Source organism: Cetorhinus maximus, chromosome 13 (assembly GCF_964194155.1).
Source record: "Cetorhinus maximus chromosome 13, sCetMax3.hap1.1, whole genome shotgun sequence".
NCBI classification, from domain to species: domain Eukaryota; kingdom Metazoa; phylum Chordata; class Chondrichthyes; order Lamniformes; family Cetorhinidae; genus Cetorhinus; species Cetorhinus maximus.
The window spans coordinates 99,048,807-99,066,989 of NC_135891.1; the positions used below are offsets into that span (position 1 = coordinate 99,048,807).

Here is an 18,183-nt window from a genome sequence, read left to right on the forward strand (position 1 = left end):
TGTTTTTATACACTGTTATTTCAGCTGAGTTTTGGCATTCATTTTTTTTTGTCTTTTCTGTACCAAAGGGCACGCAGCTTATTTTCAATGCTGCAAAAGAACTGGGGCAGCTTTCAAAGCTAAAGGTAGGTGTGTAAAGCATCTTAATCCACATCATTACCCCTGTAACATGCAATCATCTATCTAGTGAAGTGGCTTCTACAGTCGTATTCCTGTTGCTGAGTGAACATTATAATTCCAGCCCATCATACAAAATAACATGTTGCGTAAGGACAATTTATTCCACTGATTTTACCGTGTGTCTGAATTTACAGAGTACAAATACTTGTTGGACTAAAAGCTAAGCATAAAAATGAAGTGTTAACACCTCTTTCACTGGTTTCTCCCGCATCTCCCTCGTGTCATCTCCAGGCTCATCTTACCCACGTTTTCAAATGTATATTCTACTATGTAGTTCTATTTGTAATAGGTAATTGGCAAATTATAACAGCTTCCTGCTCTCTTGATCATAATCCCACTAAACTGTTGACCATGCAGGTTTCCTTCTTGGCCCTCTTGCAAGGTAAAAGTGCACCAAAAAAATTTGAAACTCAATAATATCTCTGGTACGTAGAAAATAAGGACCCAATACTTAGTAGAGAATAAGACTTATTTTTTGGAAGAAGGAAATGGTTAAGATTAGTATGAGAAACAGTGCTAGTGGTTTGAAGGCAGGTAGCTCTTGTATCCTTATTTGTTTTGGGACTGATTTATAAGATCTTTTGTACTTTCAGGATCACATGGTCAGAGAAGAAGCCAAAAGTCTTTCCCCCAAGCAGTGTGCTGTAGTGGAGCTTGCACTAGATACTATTAAGGTAACAACTGGTTTCGATTTAGTAAAAATTTAGGGCTGAATTTTTGTTTTGGAACGGAACGCCGATGTCGGGAGTGTTTTGGGGTCCTGACCCCACACCATGTAAGTGCCTGATGCCTGACAGAATTTTCAAGAAGATGGGCAATTGCTGGCTAGATGGCACATTAGCTGTCCAATTAAAGTTGGTGGGCAGGCTCCTGAGACTGGAGGGCCAATAGCAGGTCCTCTAGCACCCCACAGTCAGAGGTAGGTGCTGCTGATGTCAGAAGGCGAAAGAGAGAGGTGCCCTCTGAAGAATGTTCAAAATGTTAACATAAAAACTGGCCACAGCTGCCAGACCAACATTAGGGAGGGAAAACCTCCCCATAGGGCAACTGTCTGTTTCTATAGCGACTGCAAGGGGGGCTTAATTGTAATGATGGAGTGCTGTCCCTCTGATCTGTTGCCAGGAGGCTGCCTCCATTCATTGGCTGGGTTTCAGCTTCAGCTGGCAGGCCTGCATGTTGACTGAAAAATCTTGTGAGCTGGTAACAGTTACCCTACCACCCCCATCCCTAGCCACCTCCGAAGTAGCCTCTTGCAACATGACCTGGAGGTGGGCATATGCTGACAGGCTGACAATCACAGAATCACACAGTGCAGAAGAGGCCCTTCGGCCCATCGAGTCTGCACCGACACGTGAGAAACACCTGACCTACCTACCTAATCCCATTTACCAGCACTTGGCCCATAGCCTTGAATGTTATCATTTGCCAAGTGCTCATCCAGGCACCTTTTAAAGGATGTGAGGCAACCCACCTCCACCACCCTCCCAGGCAGCGCATTCCACACCTTCGCCACCCTCTGGGTAAAAAACTTTTCCTCACATCCCCCCTAAACCTCCTGCCCCTCACCTTGAACTTGTGTCCCCTTGTGACTGACCCTTCAACTAAAGGGAACAGCTGCTCCCTATCCACCCTGTCCATGCCTCTCATAATCTTGTACACCTCGATCAGGTCACCCCTCAGTCTTCTCTGCTCCAACGAAAACAACCCAAGTCTATCCAACCTCTCGTCATAACTTAAATGTTTCATCCCAGGCAACATCCTGACGAATCTCCTCTGCACCCACTCCAGTGCAATCACATCCTTCCTATAATGTGGCGACCAGAACTGCACACAGTACTCCAGCGGTGGCCTCACCAAGGTTCTAAACAACTCCAACATGATCTACCTACTTTTGTAATCTATGCCTCAATTGATAAAGCCAAGTGTCCCATATGCCTTCTTCACCACCCCACTAACATGCCCCTCCACCTTCAGAGATCTATGGACACACGTGCCAAGGTCCCTTTGTTCCTCAGAACTTCCTAGTGTCATGCCATTCATTGAATACTTCCTTGTCAAATTACTCCTTCCAAAGTGTATCACCTCACACTTTTCAGGGTTAAATTCCATCTGCCACTTATCTGCCCATTTGACCTTCCCGTCTATATCTTCCTGTAGCCCAAGACATTCAACTTCACTGTTAACCACCCGGCCAATCTTTGTGTCATCCGCAAACTTCCTAATCCTACCCCCCACATAGTCACCTATGTCATTTATATAAATGACAATAATAGGGGACCCAGCACAGATCCCTGTGGTATGCAACTGGACACTGGCTTCCAGTCACTAAAGCATCCTTCTGTCATCACCCTCTGTCTCCTACAACTAAGCCAATTTTGAATGCACCTTATCAAATTACTCTGTATCCCAAGTGCATTTGCCTTCTTTATAAGTCTCCCATGTGGGACCTTGTCAAAGGCTTTGCTGAAATCCATATAAACTACATCAACTGCACCACCCTCATCTACACACCTGGTCACCTCCTCCAGCCGTGAGAATTTGCCAGCCTGCCTGCCTCCTGTTCCGCCTCTGCAGCCAAATCCAAATTTGGTTTCCTGTTAATAAATGTACTTGTTGGTCAAATCTTTATTGATTATTTTGAGGCAGCAAATTACAGTATAGAAATTCCACAGTGAGTGCACAAAATTAACCAGAGTAACAGTCTATCAGACCATACGACAATTGATAAAATAACTTGATGTAAGATGAAGTGTAATAGACATCCATTAGTTAGAGTTGCAATTGAATCATCATTTTCCAATTTCAGTAGCACATATTTCAGTCCAGTTTTTTTTATTCAATGCCCACTAGTAAATATACCAATATGAAAAGTAGGCTGTCTTAACCATGGCTAATCTGATCACCTTCAGAGTTTATACATTGGATTTATGCAATTTCATACTCATTTATCCTTCAATTATCTTTGCCTAATTTTATTTATTTCTTTATTTATCACTTACATTGTTATGCTGAATAATTGTAGTTTTTTATTGTTCTAATTTTCTATTACTTTTGTGTCCTTAATCTTGAAGTCCTTATAGTGAAATAGTAAGAACATTACTGGCCATATAACACTTGAACCTCAACCTCAAATTCAGAGCTATCTTGACTGATGCACTCTTAATTTGGATGATGACTGTTCTGACCAGTAGTGGCAAATTAATCTTATTTGGGTTTTACAAGGTCCTTCAACCAATCAGATGATTACATATAACTGATCAATGAATTCTACACTCTATTGATATGGTAGTTTTAGTAAAAGTTATTAGAGAATGTGATTGATGGATTTCAAACAGTAATTCAGTCATTTGTGAATCACTGTAATTAAATAATGTGTGCAATTCTACTGCCTTTTACACAATTATATTTGTGTACTTTTCTCTGTAAGAGTCTCTGATAGTAAGCTGTCTCTTGTAACACTGATAGCTGCCAAATATTTACTTAATTTTCAAAGTGCAATAAATAATAATTTCGTTTTCCAGGTATATTCAATAGTGCTTTGGAAAACCAAACTGTGGCAGTGATGCAATAAATTAATTTAAAGAAGTTATGCCTTGTAATATTTCTGAAAGAATTAAGTTGTTACGTGTGTAGGTATGAATTGCTTAATTATGTTTTATTAATGTCATATAAAATTCTGAAATCATAAAGGATAGTGTAATTTTAATTGGATGCGCTGTGACACGGAAGAGTGGGTGATGTCACTGAAAGGCTCAAGTGGTAGGATCCATGTTGAAATACATAGAAGATAGATCATGGAGGCAAGCTATTCAACCCAACTTAGTCCATGTTGGTGTTTTCCTCTGCACACTCAAAAACGGTGTTGTAGTTGTGAATATGGGTAGGGAAGTTTATATGGAGGGAGAGATTATGGGAGACTAGAAGGGAATTGGGTTCATGAGAGAGAGCATGATGAGTTGAGATGGAGGACTGAGAAGAACACATCAAAATTATAATAATCTCATCTTTTTATGTGTTATATAAAAACCTAATTATTTCAGTACAGGGTATCTAGGGAGAAGATGAGGAAAAATCATTTGACCCAGTAGGCCCTGTTCAGGTGCTACTCCATGTTTCAGCTGTTTACTCTCAACCTATTTCTCTATTTCCAGATTATTAACATTTTTTCTACAAATGTTTATATAATTTTTCTGGGATATCGCAATTGACTTTTCTTTATCATTACAACATCAGACAGCCCTTATAATGCAGATAATAGCCGTGTTGACCAAAAAGAATAATTGTCCATTGTTGGTTTGGTTTGGTGTACCATATGAAACATGAGTTTTGTGATCTTCAAATGCGATTCATGGAGCTGACTGAGGGTCTTTAATGATTTAGCAATATTTCCATGCTGGTGGAGTTGGCCTGAAGAAGACCTTCTTAGAAAAGAGTCCAGACCTCCAATCTCTACGGTATGCTCTGTCGCTCTACACGCAGGCTACTGACACCCTTATTAAAACTTTTATCCAGTCTCAGTCATCTCAGGGTAAGTATGGCTTCAGTCGATCTGTTTTGTTCGCTAGATGCATGTTAGTCACCATACAATTTTATCGTTTTAGTCGGATTTGATTGTATCTTCTGTAACATTTAGATAATTTTAACAGCTGTTGTAAACTAATTATTGTGAAAGCTTACGATAACTGACCACATTAATGGATATTAAAAAGCTGTATTTTGGGAAGAAATGTGCTGGGGCAAAATAAGCTTAAAAACTCCTTGAACTGCCATTATTGATTTGCCTTTGTTCCTGCTTTGATACCCCCTATTTGATCAACTCTTTCCCATATTTCAACACAGTTGGACTGAAATATTCATCAACACCATAACAGGGGCATTCATATTAATTCATGAGTAAAGTATTTGCAATCTAAAACAATAAAGGAAGCCAGAAATATTTGTACTTACCTATCTAATGTATGACATATTAATAGTCTATCATGCTAAACGTAATTAGGAAACAACTAGATTTCCAGAAGTGTCACCATTATGGATCATCAAGGAACCTATTATATTCTAAACAGTTATACCATAAAAATAGCTGTAACTATTTTGCTTTATTGAAGACACTACTTGCTGTCAAATGTCACCAACTCTGTAGGGTTGGGATTAAGTTATTTTACTAAGCATGTCAGCTGCATATAAATAATATTTATTCATCAAAATAAACTTTTCATTGAAGATGCTATTAGTCTGCCCTTGACAAATGTCTAATTTACAGACTTTAATTTTTAAATTTATTAGGTTATGCATTCTTTTCTTAGCTTTTATCTTGTATTTATTTGTAAACCATGGCCTGAATTTTTTCGTCGGTGAGTTGGGGGCGGGGCCCACTCGCCGAGGGGAAAATGACGCGGGATAACGTTGGGAGGAACCCCCGACATCATCCCGCCCCATTTAAATATTCAGGAAGGCGGTGGGGGGGAGACAGCGCAATCAGCTGCGGGCCCACCAACCTGTCAATGGCTAATTGAGGCCATTGACAGGACCATTAAGGCAATTAAAGGACCTGCCCGTCCAACCTTAAGGCTGGCGGGTCAGCCAGGAGTCCCGGCGGCAAATAGAGAAAACATGAAACCTCATCCAGCGGCGGGATGAGGTTTCTTGTCTGTTTTTAATAAGTTTAATAAAGTTTTAGACTTATTTATTAACATGTCCCATCTCATGTGACATTGTCACTTGAGGGGGACATGTTAGTAATTTTTTTATTATTCTATTTTTGATATTTAAAACAGTGATCTCCCTGAGGCTGCACTTAGTCTCAGGGAGATGTGCGCTCTTTCGTGCGCATGCATAAAAGAGCGCACTCTGACAGTTGGGGAGTTCCTCCCCCCCACCTCCCCACACAGGAAGTGCATAGCGCTTCCCGTCGGGCAGCCCGCTGGGTGGGCCTTAATTGGCCCACCCACTTAAAATGGCAGCAGGGCCCATTTCGGTGGCGGTGATTGGCTGTCCACCTGCCACCGAGCCGGTGGGGCCCGCCCACCCATCAAGGGCAAAATTCTGCCCTGTGAGACCAAACGCCCTAATAAAATGATCGGCTGGACCACCTCTGATGCCCTAGACCCCATTAAAACTATCATTCATTGCGTAATAGTTGATTTAGAATATAGATTCAAGCAGTAATATCTGAGATATCATCAACCTCTACTTATAGTCATTTGCTGACTGTCCAAACAGCAACTTTGTAAAGTTTGATTAATACAGCTGGAAATGGGTTTTATCATGAAAATGAACATCTTAAATCAGTGTCAATCCACAGCCTGTGAGGGACCCAGTCTAAAGATACTAAAAATGATTTTTTTTTTAAAAACCCCAAAACTAAGTTCTTGTCAGATTGGGGTACAGTAATCGATCCCATTAGTATTTTTTTTTTTTAAATGTTCACAACCTTTCAAAACGTACCTATTAGTGTCCCTCTGGCCAAAAGATCCAACTTAATATATGGAGCCTTTAAATTATCAATTAGCAGAAAATCCCGATAGCGATTAATTCCCCCTGGGGTGGGGGCGAGACCAGTTTTATGTGCAGAGCCTGCTTCAGGCGTGATGCTTTGAAAACTAGTGCAAAAGATCCCAGAAACTCGATTCACATTCCATGCAAATTCTACTTCAAGTTCCTCAATCTTTTGTGTCAGTTTTGCCAACATCAGGCATTGCGTTGAGAAAACCAGCACAATTGAGCAGAAACTCCAGGGCATAATATTTACAAGACTTAGCATAATGTCGTTAGCACTGATTAATATTTATATATATTTCAACTCCTTGTATTTAGTAACTAGAAAATAATTTCATTACCCAATGTGACTATGGTTATTATGACCAGATCCTGCTGAAGGAAATTTTGATGAAACCCACCCTCAGGTTGACTCTGTTCTCAGTGGAAAGCTAGAGAGTTCATATTGAATTGTTACTTCAACTTTCCCAAGGCCTCAAAATTATGCTCAAGATGTTCATGTGAAATTTCTTTGCTGAGGTATTGGCCCATTTATTTAAAAGGTGTAATGTTATTTAAAAGAAAAGGCAAAAGAATTGCCTTTGGACCTGTCAAGTGTTCATACACAATTATTCAAACAGCATAGTTTCAAAGTTCAGTGCTTTGAAGGGCAGATATTGTACGATGAAACTGGAATTGGGATAAGATACAAAACATGTTATTGGCATTGCCAGAAATGTTGCTTTGACAATAGATACAGGCCAATGCACAGAACATAAGGGAAATCTCACATTGCACTTGGAATCAGTAGCCATTCACTGTATATCAACCAATCCACACCTCTTGGAGGTGACCTGCAGAAATTCATCAGAGAGTAGATGAAACCATTCAGTATTGTTAAGCTGACTGGGCTTGGCACAACTCATTTTCAATGCAACCTTACATCATTAGCATTGACAACAAAAACAAAAATTGCTGGAAAAACTCAGCACGTCTGACAGCATCTGTGGAGAGGAAATCAGTTAACGTTTCGAGTCTGTATGACTCTTCATCAGAACAGTTCTGATGAAGAGTCATACAGACTCGAAACGTTAATTGATTTCCTCTCCACAGATGCTGTCAGACGTGCTGAGTTTTTCCAGCAATTTTTGTTTTTGTTTCAGATTTCCAGCATCCGCAGCATTTTGCTTTTATATTAACATTGACAACATAGTTTTGCTTAAGCTGTTAACAATGGAGGATACTTGGCCAAACAGCAATGTAATTATTTTATTTTGTTATATCATGAGTCTACTGGATCTATTAAGCACCCAACTGTGAAAATATTCTAATATAAAAGCAAAATACTGCGGATGCTGGAGATCTGAAATAAGAACAGAAAATGCTGGAAAAACTCAGCAGGCCTGACAGCATCTGTGGAGAGAGAAAAACAGAGTTAATGTTTTGAGTCCCTATGACCTTTCTTCAGAGCTGTGTGATTTGTGAAAATATTCTACTACCTCATGCTGGAATGAGTATGGTAGTTTCATCGTGAAAGCATAGAAATTGCAAATTTTTCATGATCTTTAATTGCTTATCATCTGTGGTGTCCATGACTCTTTCCAGTCAAACTTTTAAGATAATATACAAAATGACTACTTCCTCCATGTATTCCATAATGCAGAAACGAGCCATCTCTAAATAGCAATAATCCAACTACAGTTAACAATTTGAACATAGAAAAAGATGAGAAGACATTAGAGAGAATGCAGAAAAAATTTGCGAAAATGGTTCCAGGAATGAGGGACTTCAGTTACATGGATAGATTCGAGAAGCTGGAGTTGTTCTCCTTAGAGAAAAGGCGGCTGAGAGGAGATTTGATGGAGGTGTTCAAAATTATGATGGGCCTGGACAGAGTAGATAGACAGAAGGGACCTGGCATATTGATTTAAAATGAATGGCAAAAGAACCAGGGCAATTTGAAGAAAACATTTTTACACAGCGAGTGGTTAGGATCTGGATTTTTTTTTTAAAAAATCCGTTCATGTCATGTGGGGATTGCTGGAAAGGTCAGCATTTGTTGCCCATCCCTAATTGCCCCTTGAGAACTGAGTAGCTTGCTAGGCCGCTTAAGAGTCAACCACATTGTTATGTGGTCTGGGGTCACGTGTAGGCTAGACCAGGTAAGGAAAGCCACTCACAGCTAGACCTTCATTTCTTTCTGTACCTCCCTGCCTTGCCGATCACCCATAGCAGCCCATGGCCAAGACCATGGTGTTCCAGAGCAGACCTGAAGCATCAACAGAGACCTCCCACTGTCTGAGAGCTGTTTCACGATGGAGCCATGTCCACGAGAATCCACCCAGACTGCGATGTACGTGTTCTTCCAGGGACCAGTAGCTCTAGGGCTCCAGCATCATCATCTCTTCGGATGTCCACAATTTGAGCAAGGCCCTAAAGATGTGTCCCGACTTCTGCACATCTTGCTTGTCCAGACGTGTTCTGGGCTGGTGTGTTTTCCTGGGATGCAAAGCGGGTTCATGCCAGCCTCTAGCAGGATTCGTGTTCTGCCATGGCAGACTCCATCAGATGATCCCACTGTGTTTTCACACCAACGTGAAACTGATTTCTGCCTTTCACGTCAAATTATTCCCCCACCACCCGACATGACACCCACCACCAAGGGGACCAGACGATTCCACCCTGGGTGTCATTAATGTACATTCTGAGCTGATGTAGATGAGAAATAGTCAGGGACAAGGATAGATCCTTATGGAAGCAGGAAGATAAGCATGTGATTCTCAGGCAACAACTGGAGAGGTAGGAATGGAACCAAACGAGGGAAGTCACATGTTGCTGGATGATGGAGGAGAGGCATTGGAGGAGGATGGTGTGGTCAGCTATACCAAAAACAGACAACAGGTTGAGAAGAATGAGGATTACTAGGATCACAATCGTTTTGATGCCATTTGTGACTTTGATAATTAATAGGATAAATGATTCCTTTCTTGGATTTAAATGTGGAATGACTTTGGCCAGTTTCTATAGCGCTGTTGTTCTGTTAATTTGCAAACATCAAGGCTGCCCAAGATTCCGCATTAACTGCCATTAAATTGACAGCTCATCTGAAGCTGATGTAGGTATAAGAAATGTAAGTGATACTTGTACACAGCATACCATATTGTACAAGGTTAATGGCTTTGACACTTTGGGACAGATCATTAGAAGTTTCCCCAACATTTAAGATGAGCATTTTTTTTTGGAAAGATGTAGCGACTATACATTATATATAGTGTACAGTGCATCTCAATATCAATATTGATATATATGCTGAGTGTGATCACAATTTACACGTTGTTCAATGTCTTGAATCAAAACCTACTTTTGAAATTTCTCTACAGTCAAACTCTAAGATCACTGGGAATATCATAGATTGTAACTAGTATGTATTTCATTTAATTATTTAATTTCTGAGATGAATATGTTGGGACATAACTAAAGTAATGCAAAATTTTATTAGAGATAATGATGCTTAGTATGCCATTTGTTTACATGTGACAAAATCATACTGTAATGTCTCAATGCACAATGTATTCTTTTGTCCTAAATTGTAATGTGTTTAAAGGTCAGATGACAAGGTTTAAAAGCTGATCTTTACAAGGAAATTTTACAATGAATTTAGTGTTAGAATTTGTTTTTGCAGATATCAGCTAAGGGGGGTAATATGGAAAACAGAATTTGTTCTATGAATAAAAACTAACAGATTGACTTTTAAAGTTTTATTTTTGCAATAATTTCATAGTTCCCAATTAATTTTCTAATTCAAATCTGAAGAAATTGTAATTAAAAAATATTCTTAAACCTGGCTAAATACAGATAAGATGATCCCAGATTTACCAAGTGAAACAAGGATTGTAGATGGTTGATAATCAAGAGGATTTTTGTTTAATATGTATGTATAATAATGATCATTCAACACATTTTGCATAGAAGTTGGTTTTCTAGTTGATATCATAATGGTTTGATATACTGGAAAATATTTATTGAATTACCCCATAATCTGAAATATTGGTGTTCATTTTCAACACCTAAGAAAGTCTATCCACAATCTTTGTTCCCAAACTTCTCCTAGGGCAGCATTTGCCCCCTGTTGGGGGGGGTTATGCAGGAGCGGGCACGAGTGTGAGCGGGCAGGTTCCCGATCGGCGCCCCCATTTGGGGGCGGGCTGCCATTTTACGTGGGCGGGCCTTAGTGTGACGTCCGCCCGGAAATGCTGTGCACTTCCTGTGCGGTGGTGGGGATTCCAAGCAGGTCTGTGCACTCTTTCGCGTGGAAGAGCACACAGATCTACCTGAGGCAAAGTGCTGCCTCAGGGAGATCAGTTGAACTTTTAAAAAATTTATTAAAAGGTAAGAAAAAATTTTCCTGACATGTCCCCACATGTGACACTGTCACATGAGCTGGGATATGTTCATCACTTTCATTTAAAAATTTTCCAAACATTTTAAACCCCTCATGAAACCTCATCCCGCCCGTGGATGAGGTTTCATGCTTTTTCGGAAGGCCACCTGGGCTCTTCGCCTGCCCGCCAGCCTTAAGGTTGGACGGGCAGGTCCATTAATCATTTTAATTACTTTTTTATTGGCCTCAATAGGCCATTGACAGGTCAGTGGGCGCACAGCCGACTCAGCTGCATACCCGCCGAACTGAAAATCTAAATGACGCGGGGTGATGTCAGGACACACACCCGACATCACCCCATGTCATTTTACATGTCAGCGAGCAGACCCCACCCCTGCTCGCCAACCGGAAAATGCTGCCCCTAAATCTTATTTTGAAAGTATTATGTAACATATCAGTCTCCCCATTTTTGTGGGATTATGACGTGATTCTGGATAAAATACCTATTTAATTGAATACATTTGGAGAACAGGTGATCTATTAATTTGTTGAGTCTTATGAATGTCCATAACAATACGAAAAGAATGCTTGGTTGCAACATTCTATTAATAATACGTCTAACACGCCACATGAACAAATCAATAATAGTGACTTAAAACAAGGCAACAAAAATGTGAAATAGTTCTCAACATTGTCATTTGATCTTTACAGACCTTTGACTGAAAATGGTAGTATCCTATGAGTGTCTGAACTGTTTTCTCTGATCTTAGTTTGTCTAAAGATGTTTGCAGGTTAACTGCTCTGTCTGTCTACTATGTGTATTCTCACTTCAATTTCTTCTTCCTTTCATTTTTGCCTGCCGTCTGGCTTTGATTTCACAACTCAGTGCATGGTGGGAAGGGTATTAGGTTTACCCATAGCGAGGAGGTTTATCCTGAAAAGGGTACGTTCGAGCAGAATGTTGCCATTAATGGCAGCATTAGAATGCCTGGGCTTGAAACAACTGTTCACTTGATGTCCAAGTGGGACTTTCAAGAATCTAGTACTACACACCAAAATTGAGCAGTTTTTGTGCATGTTTTTGTAGCATGCAGCTTCCTACAGAAAATCAAACACAGCGTAGTGGGGTTGCTTGTTACAGTTGTAATTATGGAGGGCTTTTGAATTTGGGTAAAAGGAAAGGTTTTTGCAAGACCCTGAAATGGAATTGCCTCTGAAATAATATATTCAGTTTGCAAGGAGAGAAAAAGAAATCATGTTTTGAATATATCTGTTGGAGAGCAGAAGCTCCTGCATGTTCTACAAAATTACTGGTTTCGACCATTAAGCCCAACTTGCGTTTATTGTCTAACTAAAAGTATTTTAATTGCAATTTGACTCCCAGCAAACTGAATTACATTTGCCATGCAGATTCGAATGTAGGCTGGTGTCTGTTATTTGTAATTGCATCAAACGCACCAGAGCACAACCAGTGGCATTGATGATGGCTGAAATTTTGCTTGCACTGGGACAACTGGAGAGGAAAGGTATTTCAATTGGATGAGTTTAAGCATGTGGCTCATTGGGCTGTCCCAGTTACTAATTTAAGCCCTTTCACCGGGGCTCACTTCGCACACAGTGAGTCTTGCATTGAATGCTGCATATACAGTTGATTATCATCATTAAGTGATATTTAAAATTTTAAATCTGCTATTTCATAGGTTCTGGTGTGGATGATCCAGTAGGTGAAGTGTCTGTCCATGTAGAGCTTTTCACACATCCAGGAACTGGAGAGCACAAAATCACAGTTAAAGGTTAGTTAGAATGAATCACCCAAGCTCTAATTTTCTTTTTAACATTCATGGAATTATATAAATATACAGTTAAAAATTGCATCCTCTGAGCATCTTAAAGGTGTAACAGCCCAATTGCTAATTTTTTAGCAGTTGAAATTTGTATAAATGTATATTGCAAATGCTGTGGGAGTTGCCTTTAGAATGAAGATATTCTTGGAGACTAATCAAATGTGCCAATACTGTATAATAAATGTTGATTATGTTATACATTCTGTTCAACAATACTTGCCAGACTTTGCACTGTAAAAAAAAAATCTAGATTGCAGAAATTTAACTTCTGGTGTTTTGCATTATGAGCAGAAGTTTGTTCATCTATTTAGATCTACAAAATATCTTTTGGCAAAATTACATCTGGAAAATCATAAATAGCCCATCTGCTCCCTCCCTGTGTTGAGGTCGCTGTAATTATGACATTGGGTTTGCACAAGAACCGAGATGTCTTGGTTAACTTTATGCGGGAAAAGTATTTCTCATGGCCTAGAAAAAAAGTATTTTGACTAAATGAATAACAAGTAGCAAGGAAATAAGCAGCGTAATAAAGAGACAGAAGTATTTGTCCCACTTTTAAAGTTGAGGTTTTGTGTTGTTATGACCAGGTTAACAGGGGGTGAACTGACTTCTCTTTGTCCCACTCCGGAATTTAAAAGGGAGGTGATATTGCTAATGTGATATATATTTAACTGTGTATAGCAGAAATGAACAAAAGGTTGAAAAATGTACAAACATGTCCAACTACCCACTAATGCAACACACACACACACACACATGCAGAGTATCAGATTTTAAAAACTTCGCTACATCACAAATATAGTCAGTGAAAATTAAATCATGGATTGTCCAGAGGCTTGTTTGCAGCTGAAAGGTCCCTTTCCACAGTGGAGCAGTAGGTCTGCAGTGGTGGCTGGTTGATTCAGAATTCTCCTTTAGTAACTCGGTTTGCAGCAATTAGGTCTTCTGATGGGTTCTTCAAATCACAAGCAGCTCAGCTTTGATGAGAGAGACTTCAGAAGAGAGAGAGAGATGGGGTAAGGTTGTTGTCCCTGTGGCAGTCTGATTATTCTAAATCCAGTATCCTTTCACCCAGGAGCTGGATCACGTGACTTCTCCGAGAGTTCCATAGACTCTCCATAAAAAGCAACTTGTGTCCTTCACAAATGCAACATAGTAGGTGCTGTAAGCCAACGTTCTTTGCTTAGCAAAAATGTTCTTTTCAAAAAGCTCAATACATAGTCCAGCTGGTGACATTATAAAGTGACATAGGTCCACGTTAGATTTCCAATAGCTGCTTGACAATAAAGATAAAGACCAAGGCCGACTTCTTCAAACAGAGTTTTATTCTGGTGCATAAAACCCTACAGGCTCCTTGTCTCACCTGTTTTCCCTTTTTATACATAACAAGCTAAAGTACCCTATTTGGTAGCTAATAATTACATTTAAACTCCTTGTGAGTTAACTGTTTCCTTCCACATCAGATTCCCCTCTTCTTATGAAGAAAGTAACCCTAAAGTATACGTTTAAAAAAAAAAGAATTTTTCCCTAACACAAACATCAATATATATTTTTCATTCAATAAATCACCCTTATTCCCCCATCTTAGAAAAAAAACGTGTAGAAATGTCCACACAGAAAAAAGATAATTTTTGTCTTCCCAACAGAAAATTCGACCCTCTTCGAGAATCTCCAATAACTTTTTGGAGCTCGCTCCTCTTCGTGAAGCAATCAGAAAATTGGTAGTTGCTATCAATCCATTTGATTTCAACAACCTCTTTATTCCCTAGCATATGTTTCAAGTTTGCAATGTCAAATCGCAATCGCTTTTTGTTAATGCACTTCGTGGGGTGAATTTTCCCAAAGGGACTTATTGTCTATGACATTCGATAGGTACCATTCCGGAATACCGTTTTCTATTTAAAATTTCTGCCAGCATCTTTGATATAATGAATGCCATATCCACTGCTTCAACAAGAGCAAAAGCCTCCACTGCAAATGTACCATTTACAGCTCTTTGTATCTTTTTAGCTTCCCAAGCCAAAGGGCAACATTTACCTTTTCCCCCATGAGAAATATTATAAATCCTCCTGCACTCAAAAACCCAACACGTAGAATTTGCATAAAATGCGTCACTAAAACAGTTTCATTTTTCCAGCATCACCCAAAGATGGGAATTTCAAAACACAATGCTCCATTTTTAATTCGCTCAATGTTTCGTTTGCTCAAATAATTTCTTCAACCTTGGGATCATTCGTTTTAGTGCTCAATTCTAAAACATCACCACTAACGGTCTGGCCTTATTCATTTGCCTAGTCAATTGAGTTGCCCAATTAGACTTCTGAGTTCCTCTTTTGCCATTTTAGAAGCCGCTGTATCTTTCTGGAAGGCCCTACCACGACTAATTACAATGGGATTGACTTTTTTTTCAGGATTGCTGATGTAAAGTAATGTGTGCTCCAACCTGCGTGGTTTCTAATCCAATGTATTTAAATGCACCAGAAGCCTGACTTCCAATCCTAAATTCCATTCTGAGCCTATTAATGACAACTGTTTCAAATTTGCTACTACCGCCCCAATATGGTCCCAGTAAAATATTGCAGGATCTGCTTTCAACTGAAGATGGCCCAACTTTAAAAACTGACTTCACTGAGAAATGCTAACTTCCAGTGTCCCTTCTGCATTTGGTGCCTTTTGGTGGATGGAGAAAAACTTGCCTTTGAAGTTGGTGTCCCTGCAAAAAAGCAGCTTTAATATCAACTGATTTGCATCCAAGAATTTGTAGCTAACAGAGCCAAGATGATCTTCAGAATAACTTTTCCTGCTGTAGGTGAATCTACTCTCATATCCTGATCACCCAGTTTTTCTTCACCCTCATGCCAATAGCCTGGCTTTAGTTTTATAAGTCCCATCAGGAAGCACCTTTTCCGTGCATATCCATCTATGAGACAGAGCTGGTTGTTCCCCTATCTGGCACCTCTGTGGATACCCCAGATTCTTTCTAACTATGTAGTTCTTACTATTTGGCATCCTTTATTAAATTATAGTCTAAATTTCGTTGAAGCTACTAATACTTCTCAATCATATGGGCTTCTGCTCCTTGTAGTATTACTAGTCGGTGCCATATTCCCTGACCTTGTTAAGCTACGTCCTCTATCCTGCCTTCTATCCTACTCCAGACTGTTACTGGCTGATCTCCCTCTCCTATTTATAGATGGCCTTTCAATAGTTTGCAATCTCTTCCCAGAGAGATGTTTGCTTCCAGACCCACTGTCTGAACTGACACTACGTTTCTGTGCCTTCCATTTTTGTACATCATGTTCCCAATCCATAAGCCTAACCTCCTGCCCTTTCTCTCGTACATTTAACAAGTTTTATATTTTCCAGTGGCCTTCCCTGCGCTACCTACAATCGCTGCATTCCTCCATTGGCTGGCCTCTTCTGGCAAGTATATAACTTTAGTGGCAGCTTTTGGCAGTTGTCCTCTGGGACAAGTAGCCTCATCGTATTCATCCGAATTATTGTGTCCATCTTTAGATACCCTGTCAACCTCAGAAACCTTGTCCTCACAATCATGCAACATTTTCACATGTTGGTATGAGAAGCACATGGTTCCTCGTCCCTTCCTATAACCCTTCCGGACCCACATATTTGTAATCCACACCATGTAACTTTGATGAGTGTATCCAAGTAGTCTGGTTCCCATGCTGTAGAATGACTATTTTAACCATCTTTACCTATAACTTCTCCATGGCCTTCCACTCATTAAGTCCTTCTCTTTTATAGTATACCACGTCTCCCTGATTGAAAATAGTTTCCGATGGTCATAGAGCTCGCTGAATTCTTCTGAAGCTTCGGCTTTAAGGAAAGCTCTTCTACCTGTGTGTAGTGCATTTAAATGCTCAGAAAACGTAGAGCTAATCATAGTTCCTTCCCAAGCTGGGGGATGATCACTCAGGACTGAAGGAATTTTTGGATTTCTGCCAAAACCAATTGATATAGACTATTGCCCCCAGCCATCTGCAGTGAATGCTTGGCAGGGACAGCCCTTTCAAGAGCAGATGCTAATTTACAGCTTGGTCTATCTGCCAAAAATTTTACGAAGCACCTAATCTATCAGCTTTCTTTCACACACTCCATTACTAAAAGGGCTCTCTGCTGCTGTATTCATAACTATTATATTCATTTTTTTTACACATATCCTGAAATGCATTGTTAGCAAATTCCACCCCATTATCAGTGAGGAATTTTGCCAGTGGTCCTAATCCAGTGCCTGTCTACTTTTTCATTACCTGATTCACAATTATTTCCTTTTCTTTACTGTGTAATTGTTAACTGGCTAAACCTTATGGCCAAATCTATGACATGCAAAATAAAAAATGTTCTTTTCTTTATTCCACACCTTTAAATCCATCACCACAACTTCATTGAAATCCTTCACTAAGGGTCGACTCACTGTGGGCCACGAGAGTGTTGTTCTGTATTTCTTACGTATATCACCTCTTATTTCCTCAATAAGTTTACTGTACTCTCCATACCGAAGAAGGGTGAACAAACTGCCAATGCAATTTTAACACAATTAGCTTTTTGCCTTTGAAATTCCTATCCCATGATGCTAATTGCACTTTAATTTCCTTAGTAGGAAAGTTATGTTTCACTAAAGGAATAGAATAGTGTCCAGATTGTGTAAATTGCAAATCCACAGGCTTTCCAAGTACAATGGCCTTGTCATTTTCCATGTCTAGCTTCATTTGCACTTTCTTCATCGATGGTCTGCTCAGCAGTAAGTCTTTCACTAGACACTGTATCCATACTGATGAAATGATTAAACTCCAGCTATCTTACAGGGAATCATTACCCTTTTCAATGATTTTAGGGTACAATCATCTCTAAATCTAAAACTGGTGAAACTCTCAAATTTCTTAACCTTATTCCAGTCCTTGTCATTTAAGGAGTCCAGGTAGCATTTTAATCAGTCTATTCCATTGATTGTAGATGTACATCCGCTATCTAACGCCGCACAATTGAAGGACTCATGAACCAAGACAATCATCACCAGACTGAAACTTCTTATAACTGATGCAATGCCCTCTCTTTGGTCAATATCTCCATTTTCTTCTTCCAAGTCTTCAGTCTCACGTTTAATTTCGAACACTTATATCGTTTAGGACAGTTCATTGCATAATGGTATTTTGAATTACATCTAAAACACTGATTGACCACACCCTGGGCATTTCTGGGGTTCATTCTTTTGTTATAATTTCCCAATTCGCTTCTCCTACCATAATAGTCAAAGGTGTTTCTGTCCTCATTGTTTCTAGTTAC

At 39.7% G+C, this 18,183-nt stretch overlaps 1 protein-coding gene across 1 annotated transcript in view; it reads left to right on the plus strand.

Annotated features, from left to right (window-relative positions):
* The window catches only part of LOC144688872 (protein unc-13 homolog A-like), a 425,192-nt gene that overhangs the window by 391,301 nt on the left and 15,708 nt on the right, over window positions 1-18,183 (plus strand). Inside the window, exons 38-41 of the mRNA XM_078555875.1 lie at window positions 69-125; window positions 774-854; window positions 4,561-4,708; window positions 12,736-12,828. Of these exons, the coding sequence (XP_078412001.1) occupies window positions 69-125; window positions 774-854; window positions 4,561-4,708; window positions 12,736-12,828 (379 nt within the window). The remainder of the gene's footprint in view (window positions 1-68; window positions 126-773; window positions 855-4,560; window positions 4,709-12,735; window positions 12,829-18,183) is intronic.